The sequence below is a fragment of the Scleropages formosus genome, chromosome 19 (assembly GCF_900964775.1).
Source record: "Scleropages formosus chromosome 19, fSclFor1.1, whole genome shotgun sequence".
Lineage (NCBI taxonomy): Eukaryota > Metazoa > Chordata > Actinopteri > Osteoglossiformes > Osteoglossidae > Scleropages > Scleropages formosus.
This window is the reverse complement of record NC_041824.1, coordinates 11,315,796-11,328,529: the sequence shown is the minus strand read 5'-3', so window position 1 is coordinate 11,328,529 and position 12,734 is coordinate 11,315,796. Positions and strand designations below refer to the sequence as shown.

The following is a 12,734-nucleotide window of genomic DNA, read 5'->3' as shown; positions in this document are numbered from 1 at the left end:
TCAAATGGACTCTACTTCCAAATCTCCTCACTTAAGGCAACATTCTGACCAGAACCTGCACTACTGTTGATCAACCTACCAGCAGCATGGCCATCATGACACTTTTCAGGTTTTGAACACCATCTACTACATACATTGGCTGTGTGTCTGGATCTGAGGGTACCACAGTGTGGCTCAATAACATACTGCATTGTTTGCAACATAGGGGTTGGGGTGAGGTACATGGGCTGCTGAATGGCATACATCTGATTAGGAATCACCACGTTCTAATGAACCGTCACACTAGGAAGAGTAGCTGTGTGACTTGTCTTCTGCAGGTATCTTTTGCAGAGAAACAACCTTCTTCTCCTTAGTGATCACTTTCTCTGAGACAGGAAAACCATTTACTTGGAAAGAGCCTCCACTTAACCCCATTACTCCACTAGGCCTGGAAGACACATTTTGTTCTGCAAAGACTGCACTCTGCATTCCTGACAGCTGACCTGCCTGCAGTACCCCCTGGGTCAACCCTGAGGTTCCCGCCTGCACTACCAATCCGCTGGCTCCCTGTCCGTCCACAATGTGGATGTTCTGAGACCCAGAAAGGTTTCCCCTGTGTAGAGACCCTTGCTGGACCCAAGAAGACCCTCCTGGGATCACCTGTCCAGATGCCATCTGACCATCCACCAGCAAGATTTTCTGAGATCCAGACAGATCACGCTTCTGCAGGGTTCCATTCTGGAGAAGCTGGCCTCCGCTTCCTGCTCCTTCCAATAAAATAAGGTTCTGTGATCCATAGAGATTCTTCATGCCTACAAGGCCTGAGTTCACTCCCACTAAACCCTCTCGTACCACCTGACCAGTACCTACACTACTGCTGACCACCCCTCCAACAGCCGGACCTGTCACAACCCGCTCCTTCATAATCACGCTTTCTGGGCCTGGAACACCATCTACTACATACATTGTCTGCATGTTTGAAACTGAGGGCAACTCTGACACCAGCACAGTGTTGTGAACCTGTGGCTCCATAACATACTGAGTTGTTTGCAACACAGGGGTCGAGGCGAGGTACACAGGCTGCTGAATGACATACGCCTGATTAGGAATCATCGCATTCTCACGAACTGTCACACTAGGAAGAGTAGCCGTGCGACTCGTCTCTGCGACAACATGCTTTTCCACATGGCTACTGGGTGGAGGTAAACTAGACGCACTGAGAGCACTGTTTGTGACCACACTTGTCATCGTGGTGTGTTCTGCTTTGGGCTGTGGTGGTGGGACGGACACCTCTGGTTCCACTTCTGGACCTCTACAGATCTCCGCCAGGGTTTTGAACTTGGGGCCCAGGTTGTTCAGAAATTCCAGATCATTGTCTGCCTCAAGGAGACTGCAGCACCCAACAGACCCCACGGGTGATCCGTGTCCTTCGAAGTTAAATGCCAACAAGTCTTCTTTCGTGGCTTCATTCCCTGCTGCACAGCTGGCCTTCTACAAGATTGACAGAAAAATACAATAATTAGAAATAAACTGTCTGAAAAGCGGAGGTACTGTGATAGCTGTAACTACATTATTTAAGTAATTTCTGTTCTTAAAATAGAACAGCCATATTGATAACAAAGCATATAAAAGAGTACACATAATAATGTTTATGAAGTAAAATTGTTGTAGATACTTTTTCTCTTAAAGACATAAAATACAGGCTTCCCTCATTTAGTGAGTATAAATCATTGCAGAAAATCTTCTTGTGAAGTCAATTCTTGTTAAATGACTTTTATCATAATTTTTCATAATAGCCCAAAGATGTGTTTGGTCTATGAGAGAAAAGCATGATGTCATAGTTTTCTGCTGGAAAAGTGGGTTGCTCTCTCTGTGTGAAGTGTCCTGGGGTTTTGTTCACAAGTGAGAGAAATGGGGAATGGAGATCTAAAGGTGGACTGGGGTTGCATCAGCAGTTTTGCGGGCACTCTACTGATCTATGGTGGTCAAGCGGGAGTGAGGCTTTGAAAAAAGCTCTTGGTTCACCTCTCAGTCTGTGTCCCCATTGCTCACCTATGCTCATGAACTTTCAGTCATGATCACAACAATGAGGCTGTTAACAGTAGCAAAAATTATGCTTTTTTCACAATTCCAGTGAAATCTGGGTGAGGAGTTTTAGGCACTTGGGGGAAAAAAAGCTGGAAATGATGGATGCTTTCAAAAATAATGCTCTTAATAGTTATTTCTTAATTAATAAACTTCCTATAAAGCTCAGTAAACACACACACACACACACACACACACATTTTCAGAACCGCTTGTCCCATACGGGGTCACGGGGAACCGGAGCCTAACCCGGCAACTGAGGGCGTAAGGCTGGAGGGGGAGGGGACACACCCAGGACGGGACGCCAGTCCGTCACAAGGCACCCCAAGCGGGACTCGAACCCCAGACCCACCGGAGAGCAGGACTGTGGTCCAACCCACTGCGCCACCGCACCCCCTCCCTCAGTAAACAAAAAAGTTAAATCAAATCAATATTTGGTGTGACCACCCTTTGCCTTTAGAATAGCATCAGTTTTCTTAGAAACACTTGCGTGTAGTTTTTTAAGGTGCTTGGCTGGTAGGTTGTTCCAAACATCTTGGAGAACTTGCCACAGTTCTTCCACAGACTTTGGCTCTCTCACTTGCTTCTGTACCTGCATGTAATCCTAGACTGGCTCAATGATGTTCAGATCAGGGCTCCATGGGGACCAGACAAATTGCCTTCTGGTAAAGCCAAAAATGACAAATTGTGACTCATCGTCCAGAGGACCTATTGCCGTATTTCTGCAACCCAGTTTTCATGCGTAGGTGAATTGCTTGGCTATATTTCCACAGAATGGCTTTTGAGTCACATCTCTTTCTGAAGACCATTTCTGACAAGACTCCTCCGGACTATTGATGGGTGTACCAGGGTCCCAGTGGTTTCTGCCAGTCCAGAGCTAATAGTGATGCTAGACATCTTCCACTTTTGAAGGTAAGTAAACTTGATGTTCCTCTAATCTACTGCACTCAGTTTCCGTAGCCAAACACTGCTGTACTGGTCCTCAACCTAGTTTCTTTGTGCTTCTGCCCAAGAGCATGGCCTGCACATCTGAAAACAGCTGTCTGCTAAAAATTTTCAGCTTGGAAGGAACCTTGCTGACAAAGGATGACCACCTTGTGTCTTGTTGGTCTTGCCATGGTGTAAGATCTGAAAGTTAAACTGCCACATTTTCCACAATCCTTTTCAGTATGGTTGCCCCCCACCCAGTTTTATTGTCTCTTCACAGCTCTTTCTCTTGCAGTTCATCGGTTTTCTCATGTTAATGGACATACAAAATAGGCTTGGGTGTTTTTGTCAAATGCAAATTTCAGTCATTAAGGCCATTCTCAAAAGAAAATGCAGTCAAAAGTTCCAGTTTTTTACCTAGGCAAACTTTTTCTGTTGTTCACATTAATAATAATGCAGATTACGAACCTGTGCAAAGTTGTCTTTCAGATAATGATCAGGCAGGGCTATTCCATCATATATATCACCTTCAGCTCTTTCAAACCTTAAGAAAGAACTTCCTTGGTCCTTATCTATTGTTTCCCTCTGTGGCATATAATCCATTTCCATGAGGTCATTTGCCTGAAAAAAGGAACTAGCACCACCACCTGTCATGGAAGTGAACAGGAGACCAGTGCCTACAGGTACAGGAGGCCATCCAGTTTTACTGAACCCATTGTCCAAATCAGCAACTATATGCATTAGCGGGACTTCCTGTGGAGGAGAAAAATATACAGATATATGAGAGTAAAAGAAGTTTTAGTTATGGTCAGAATAAATACAGCATATGCACCAGTTATTTAAAGAACTAATACAAGATAATACAAGTATAAGGCAATACGCCATCCTACTGAAAGTGTTGTATCCAGCAAAACAAGATCTTCAAAAAGTGTGATATTCCTATACTTTTACAATTTAATATACTTTTATTAAATTGGTGCATATGGTGGAAAGAAACAAACTAACTTTGCTTAAGAATCACACATTAGCAACTATGTTTCTCTTTCTCCGAATGTTATGCACATATTGTATTCTCTGAGATGTACGTTGCTTTGGAGGAAAACGTCTGCTAAATGAATACATGTAAATGTATTCTGAAAGTATTCTAATGAAGTCACATACCCAGACATTCCCAATCAATGAAATAGCACTGACTCCTAGCTCTGATATGAGTGCATATGCATGGCAATTATTTGGATCTCATCAACAAAACTATAGCTGCTTCCTTAATTCATCATAGCACTCTGTTCCACGTTGTTTTTGCAAATACAGACTTCCCTTCCATACTGAATGTTATCTGATCCTGAATATCTGCCTGTAAGATGAATTCTCAGAAACAACCTTATAATTCATTTAAATTAGAAAGAATGAATGATGCATTCCTGAGACATAACAACATTATCAAACTTGCAAATTCCTGCCATGTATTTTAAACATAAAAAGTTTATTTCACAGCTAAATCCAAAATCTCCAAAGTACTATTGACACCTTTAAGTCCAAGGTTTAGATGCACATCTTCAAGACTACTTATGGATAATGCATTCATGTGTCCTTCTTTAAATACTGATATTTATTGTATTTCTTTTGCTTTTGTTTACATCAGATAAGCAAGGAAGTACACAGCTACAAGACATCTAAGATGCGCAGGAGAAGCCACAACATGGGTGGGAGATTACTTGCTTTGTGTTGTGTTTGATGTTATCAAGGCTTGTATTCTGAATTTAAATTTCTGTTCTTGTGAAGCATCTCTTGTATGTCAGTAACTCATAATGCCAGCATGGTACAAATCACAAAATAGGTGACTCAATTTTGAAGTGACAAAAATAAACTTGAAGTTATAGTTAATCTCCTGTGAGCCCAACAAAAACTTTTTTAAAAAAAACTGTAACAATATACATAAGACTAATTCCTTATATACAGACAGACATAAACTTAACTTGTCTTATATAAACACAGCACATTCTAACAGAGTAATGCATAATAAACTTCAAGTGTCCACGCTTATTACACCTTAATTAATTCATTAAATATTAAGTATTTCATTACTTACATCTCTTTTACTTTGAAAAGCATAATAACTTCAAATAATTACGAATGAAACTATTATTCACCTTATCCTCCCCCTGTCCCTCAGTATGGTACGCAATCAAGTATTCTTTTGTGTCAAAGGGAATGTCGGCGAAGCCCCCTGCAATCCCCCCAGCACCAGCACCCCGGCATGTACAGAACAGCAGCAGAAGGGGTACAACTGCGGGAAATTGTAAAGAAACACAAATGTACCTGTAAGTACACTAAGCAGATGGGTTTAATTGGTACAATAACAACAAAAAACACTATAACCTTTTATATATTTCTAAAATGTTTTATAAATCCTCTTTCTACTTATGTAAAGCATATGCACAAAACCAGTTTATTCTAAGTAAATACTGCTAGCTAAAGTATTTTAGAATAAGCAAAGTGATGTTTGTACAGAAAACTGGAGACTGACTATTGATACCAGCACCTCTAAAAACAATTTACTCACATTTTTTTTAAGTTTTATCATCCTCAGCCCAAATCCAGAAGAATTACTTCAGTAAATATTAGAAATGCCATCACACTCTGATTGTAGTCTTCCACATCACTGATTTCTTGGGTTCTATTTGGTTCACTTAAGGTAATGAGAACTTACATATAAGCAGCAAAACTCCAAGGAAAGCTGTAAATATTCCTCTGATCCCAAAGGATTTTGAGGGCAGTAGATCTGATCTGATGTTACAGTCTCCATTTTCTGTACAAGTGCAAACGTCGAGACGAAGGACTTGGTTGTCAGGGCAGGCAAGTCCTTGGCGGTCTTTTATTATCATAGTGACCTCATAGAAACCTGGCCACAGGTCATCTTGGGATCTCAATACTGCACTCTTGTCTGCGGGGAAAAAAGCAGACAAGTTTCCTCAGGACATGTGCTGATGGCAGGATTCCAAAGGCAAAATAATTGTAATAACTTTGCGAGTTTGTTTAAAACGGGAAGGCAACAAGTACTAATAAAGCTCTTAGCCTTTGAAGATCTTACCATCAAATGTCTGCAACTTCCATTGACCTCTAGTACGTTCTGGTACAATTGCAAACTCAAAGGGGGCAGCATTTGGTTCAAAATCCTCATCGACAGCTGTGACGATCACAGGGTGGTCACCTGAGCACTGGGACTGGTAGGTACTGGACAGGTGAGGACAGTAATCATTGGTGTCCTGGACCTGGAGAGCGATGGTACCTGTGGCCGTCTGGGATGGCAGATCTGGAAATAAAATTCCCGTAAGCACACGCACACGCATGCGCACACGCACGCGCACACACACACATTGTCTGAAACTACTTGTCCCGAATGGGGTCGCGGCAAGCTGGAGCCTAACCCGGCAACACAGGGCGCAAGGCTGGAGGGGGAGGGGACATACCCAGGATGGGATGCCAGTCCATCGTAGGGCACTCCAAGCGGGACCTGAACCCCAAACCCACCAGAGAGCAGGCACAAGCCAAACCCGCTGTACCACCACACCCCTCATTCCCATAAGCATTCATATAAATTGATAAGAAATGCTGAAAGGAGAACTATGACTCTACATTTTCTTCATCTTTTTTCTTTGTTTCTGTTTTTACAGCTCCAATTTCAAAGCTGTTCTTAAACTGTTTCACAGCGTATGAGTGGTACAAGAGGCTGTGAGTTCAGGCCCTGCTCACTCTGAGTGGAGTTTGTATGTGCTCCCCATGTCTGTGTGGATTTCCTCCGGGTGCTCTGGTTTCCTCCCACACTCCAAAGACATGCTGTTCAGGTGGATTAGTGACTAAGTCACCCATAGTGTGTGAGTGACACAGAGAGTGTATTCCATTGATGTATCGATGAGTGACTAATTGTAAGTAGTGTATCTAGCAATGTAAGTCACCGTGCTGAATAAGGTGTGTGGGCTGATAACACTGCGTAGTGTTCATTGGAAGTCACTTTGGAGCAAAGCATCTGCTAAGTAACATAAACATAAATTACCTTCAACTGTGTGCATTTATGCAGTTGGCTAATTTTTACATTCAGATTACTTCATTTAGCAGACGCTTTTCTCCAAACTGATTTCCAATGAACACTACGCAGTGTTGTCAACCCACACTTTACATACTAAATTTTACTAGAGCAACTGAGGGTAAGTGCCATGCTCAGGGGTACTAAAGCAGTATGTGGTATTTATATCTGCAACCTTTCAATCCAAAGGCTACAGCTCTAACCACTCGGCTACCAGCTGCCCCTCCACCACTGTGTGGTCTTCTTTGCCGTCATAGTTTGGCATGTGCTCGTTTAAGTTCTCAGCCTCCGTCATCCTTTGTTTGCTAGTTTCACCCGTTACGATTTTGGTAAGCATGGCCCCCTTATGGACTATCAAAACGATGTCAAGCTTCTTAGATGAGCATGAATTACTTTGCATTGTTTTCATTGATTTCTTTTTTAACTGTCCTTTCTTGGTTTCTGCATTAAAATGTTGGATTGAGGCTAAGTATCAGCAGCACAGAAGATAGTGCAACTGTGGTATTTCCTAACTGGTTTACCTGTTGCTCCCAGTGTTTTAACGCAATTTACCTCACCTGCATTTTACTGACATACTTGCCTGAAGTCATACAGATGATTTTTGCATGATATGTCCCATTAATCACATTTTTAGACTCCCGGTCCGGAATCTTCATCAGTTTGATTTCAGCTGTATTTTCATCGACCGAGAGCCAGTTTTCTGGATCGTAGCCTTTGGCGTACCTTGGATACAAGAAGAAGGCCTGTTCCCATGAGATCTTTACTATATATTATTTATGATATCGAACATCTGAAACAGGTAATCTTCATTAATGCTTATTCATATGCTATATATATAATTACAGTATACAGTATATACACACAAATATATACAACAATTAAAATTCATGCAATTTAAATAATTTCAGGATGGAGAGCTGAGAATAATGTATAGATAAGTTATATTATATAACATAATTAATTTTCATTAATTCCCTTACATATTTGACTCATTACCTATAAAAAAAGTATATATATATTCTTATTTTATTTGAAAAAAAATAGAAGTATTTGCAACAGCTCACCTGACATTTTTAGCAATCTTTCCTGTATCTTCATCAAAAGCTGGATATGTAGCAATGGGATGCTGAAGTTTCACCTCTGAGCGGTCCTCAGATACCGACACAGTCATCACACTGGGGCTGAACTTGGGCATGTCCTTCAGGTTCCTCATATTGATCTTTATTGGGTATTGTTTGAGCTTTCTGATTCCCTGGCTGGTGGCTGAGCTGGAACCTGAGCCAGAGGAAGAACTTGGCCCCATAGAAGAGACAGAATCCCCTTCTTCAACTTTAGCCTCTGCTTGCATGGGTGCCACATTACTAACAACCACTCCCAGCTGGAAATTTTGAACTTTCTCGTAATCAACTTCCTTAATTAAAACAGAAAACAAGCGTTCCGTGGGTATAGCAATTATCTTCATTCATAACAAGAATTTCCGTTACAGTGTAAAAAAGGCTCAGCTGGTAGTGGAGGTTAGAGCCACTGCCTTGTGCTCCAGGGACATGAATTTTGAATCCTACCTCCTGCTGTTCTACCCTTGAGCAGGTTACTTTCCCTGAATTGCACCAGCCAAAATTACCCAGTTGTATAAATATGCAAATCATTGTATGTAGCTTTGAAGAAAATCATCATGTGAATAAATAATAGCAAAAGAGGAATAGTGAGCCATTTTGTACCTTTCTCAAGATCAAGACCCCTTCATTGGTCTTGGGGTCTGTTTCAATACTGAAGATGCCATCCTCGTTTCCTGACACTATTTCAAACATGGCCAGCCAGTTGTCAGTGTTTTCTAAATCATTGTCCAAGACCTTCATTCTCAGCACTTCCACATCGGCTGTGTTCTCATCTACACTGGCATCATACTGAAAGAGGTACATGTAGTGATGTCTTCAAAAAGGGAGACACATGACATGAAGACACAGATATATAGTGCTTGTTTCCTACCTCATCCTTTTCTAAACTTGGTATGTTGTCGTTGATGTCTTCAATGATAACCTTCATTGTAGTTGTTCCAGTGTTCCCCCATGGTTTACCATCCATGTCTGAAGCTTCTATTGTCAGTATGTATGAACTGCTTCTCTGTTCAAAGAGTGAGCAAGAGAGTTTAATATCAATCCATTCGATGTAAACAAACAGGACTTTGTCTTTCTACTTGTGTGTTTAGTAGGTTCACTTTTCCACACCATGAAAAGAAAGTGGCTATAATGCAAATGGTGTGTGGAAACAACTGAAAACAGCAAGCGCGTGGTGTTACATGTATTTACAGTTTACAAACACAATCATTTCTTTCTGAACTCCATATGGAATAAACATTGAAAACATACATGAAATACATTTTAAATCATATTTCACATAAGCTGCTCCTGCCCTGTTGACACCTTGTTTACAGTGCCAAATTCTACAGCACATACATGTAAAAATGCATATGGTACATGTGTACGTACTTCTCGATCCAGAGTAGGTTTAGTAACGTAAATTTCTCCTGTTTCAGATCTGATCTCAAACATATTTTGAATGTCTTGGGGTTCCTGATGAATAATTTTGTATGCGATTTTAGCATGGAGGGTTTCAGGGTCGTCTTTGTCTGTGGCATTTACTTGAGTGACAAAGGTACCTAGAAATCAAAATTTATACATCGCTTAAAGTATTTTTTTCAGTTATTTAAAATATACAGTTGGTCTAATGGTCTCCAAAACTGCTTTCGTGACTCGGCTTTTTTTCTTAACATTGTTTAAATGAAGTTAGATGGTAAAATAGAAAAAATGCAATATCAAATTGTATATATGTCAAGTCGAAAGTAATGCACCGGTCAACTTTTGAATTAAACATTACTAGTACACATGTAAACGTTTTCACTTCTAATCCACCATTCATCCACAATTTGTATACATAGGGAAATTTTACCTGGTGAGCTGGCTTCCATGACAGAAACAGGTGGTAATTTTTCAAATATGGGTGAGTTATCATTTTCATCTACAACCTCGATAATTAGGTCAATCGAATCTTCTGCTGAAGAGCCATTGCTGAATTTTACAAAACCTTTCATCTGTCCAGAAAACCAATAAACAATCAAACAAACAAACAATTGTAGGTATGTGGTTCAGAGAACAAATGCTAAGGATAGAAACTAGAAGTAGTAACTATTACAAAGTATTTATAATGAAACTAGTAATATTCTTACGGCACTTACATTGTACCTTGATATTTTTTCTCTGTCTAAAATGCCAGTAACCCTAACGAAGCCACTGATCTGATTAACTATGAAGAGATTAACTGGGTCTTCAGTAGCACCTGGTCCTTCCAAGAAGTAATTCACATTTTCTTCGAGATCGCTGTCAGATCTAATCTGAAACAAACAAGAACAAATATTCCAGGAGTCAGATTGTAATACCAATACCACTATTAGAAGCGGTGGCAGATCATTTTGGCATAGCATGCAGTAATTTCTCAAAATAAAATATTCAGTAGTCTGAAGTATGAGATGGAAACGTGGATCCCATGGAGAATACTTCTGTTTTGGTGTTTGGTCTTCTTGGAGGGCCTACACCTAGCACTGGGCAAGGATGTTGAGCCCTCCACTTGGACCACACTTGACAGAGGACAGGAGATGATGGGGTGTTGTGAGCAGCACACATGGGACTGTTGAGGTTAATGGGCATCTAAATGCTTTATCTGTGATTGATAGGTGCTTACTGAAGGAAGGGGAGTCCAAAACTTCTCTCGAAGACTTTTATTTATACTCCCCGTTAAGCATCACACACAATTGTCACACACAAAAAAATAAATAAATAGCTGCTGCAAAGGAAGCAACAATTATATGTTAGCAACCGTGCTCACACACAAATGTCAGCAACAAAATTTATAAGCTCATATAGCTATATCAAATGTAGTATGCACCTTTTTGCTGAAAACAATATAGCATGGATCATGTTGAGGGATCAGCAGAAATACAGAAAACAATTAATTAAATTCCTGGTCTTACTTTCGCAATATAATCTCTGTTTCTGTAGTCCTTGTTTTCAACAAGCTTCGTGGGAATCACCCATTCTCTTTTTTGTCGTCTGAGCTTCGTCTGTTGAGTGGCATCTATGTCATTTTTTAAGACCTTTAAATGCAGAAAAATTTGAAGAATGTACATTGCAGTGTAGTGGCAATACTCTGTCTTGGTCAGAAAATGCAAATTAATTCTCAAGAGATTTAGTCATGTTCTTAGATGAAAAGGAACACCAAACCATATCAGCATGGTAAATAAGTGGATCAGTCAGAAAGTATCTGCAGGAATCTTGATTGTAATGGTAATCAGAATAATCTGTATTCTAATTCTAATAAATTATAATTTTATAATTTTATAATTATAATTTTTAATGTAGTGGACTCATTGTATTTTTCTCCGGAATGTATGCTGCTTTAGAGAAAGGTGTCTGCTAAATGAATAAATGTAAATGTAGTAATATAAAAAAAATATACACAATAATATCTTTATAAACGGACTGTATATTTTACTCTGTAGCATGCAGCAAGGCACATGATAACTGGAAAACATATGTGCGTGCATGTGTATACACACACACACACACACACACACACCATGGTCTATGTTAGATCAGTACAGTTATAAGGTGTTTCCTCCCATAGTCCAAAGAGATGCAGTTCAGCTGGACTGGAGACTCTAAATTGCCCCTAGTACGTGACTGAGTGAGTGACTGTGTGCATGTGGCTACCCTGCAATAGACTGGCATCCCACCCAGGGTGCAACTCCCCAGCCTTGCGCCCATTGATGCCTACATAGGCTCTGGGTCATGGTAACCCTGCTCAGGACAAACAGTTATTGAGACTAGATGGAAGGATAGAAAAATGTTTTTGATTACAAATCTATTAAAACACACTTTCTGAACCGCTTGTCCCATACAGGGTCACAGGGAACCGGAGCCTACCCGGCAACACAGGGCATAAGGCCGGAGGGGGAGAGGACACACCCAGGACGGGACGCCAGTCCATCGCAAGGCACCCCAAGCGGGACTCGAACCCCGGACCCACAGGAGAGCAGGACCCGGTCCAACCCACTGCGCCACCGCACCCCCTTCTATTAAAATACTTCAGAATAAATAATTGTGTGCACTATTGCCAGAAATTACCAGTGACACTTGTTTTCATGATAACTAAATGATTTTAACTGAAATGACCTATAATCCATTATTATAATAATGTAAATAATTGTAGTAATGCTATGTTAATATAATATTATAATAATCATTAACGGCATTATATATCGTTAACATTTATCTAAAAAAACACAACAAATGTTTTACACATAGCCTGACCACCATTTGGTCTTAGGTCCACAAAAATCTTTTAAAGTGTTTAGAAATCTTTGTTTCTTACCACCACAATGAGGAACCAAATCATGCCTGATCTTGCCAGCGGACTGAAACTCATGATTAAAATCTTGGAAACTGATTTTTTGACTAAATTAAAAGTCACACATGTAAGTTGTTCTTCCTTAGTGATGGATCCTGTCCCAGTAACTGCTGACAGACACTGTGAGAAGAACAAATGTAAAGTTTTCCATTTCCTTGGTCACACACCACTGCAAGTCTTATAAAACAAAGTGTCCCGC

At 40.4% G+C, this 12,734-nt stretch overlaps 1 protein-coding gene across 1 annotated transcript; it reads right to left on the bottom strand.

The window, feature by feature from the left end:
• Positions 1-282: 282 nt before the first annotated feature.
• On the bottom strand, positions 283-12,523 carry LOC108931679 (desmoglein-2-like). The gene is made up of 15 exons (XM_029246477.1): positions 12,500-12,523; positions 11,100-11,222; positions 10,308-10,463; positions 10,022-10,163; positions 9,562-9,731; positions 9,062-9,196; positions 8,794-8,979; positions 8,140-8,486; positions 7,656-7,798; positions 6,083-6,304; positions 5,702-5,935; positions 5,142-5,278; positions 3,460-3,744; positions 491-1,470; positions 283-421 (listed from the first exon to the last, which is right to left on the bottom strand). The coding sequence occupies exons 1-15, from the start codon at positions 12,521-12,523 to the stop codon at positions 283-285; spliced, it is 3,423 nt and encodes a 1,140-aa protein (XP_029102310.1).
• Between the last annotated feature and the right edge of the window lie 211 nt (positions 12,524-12,734).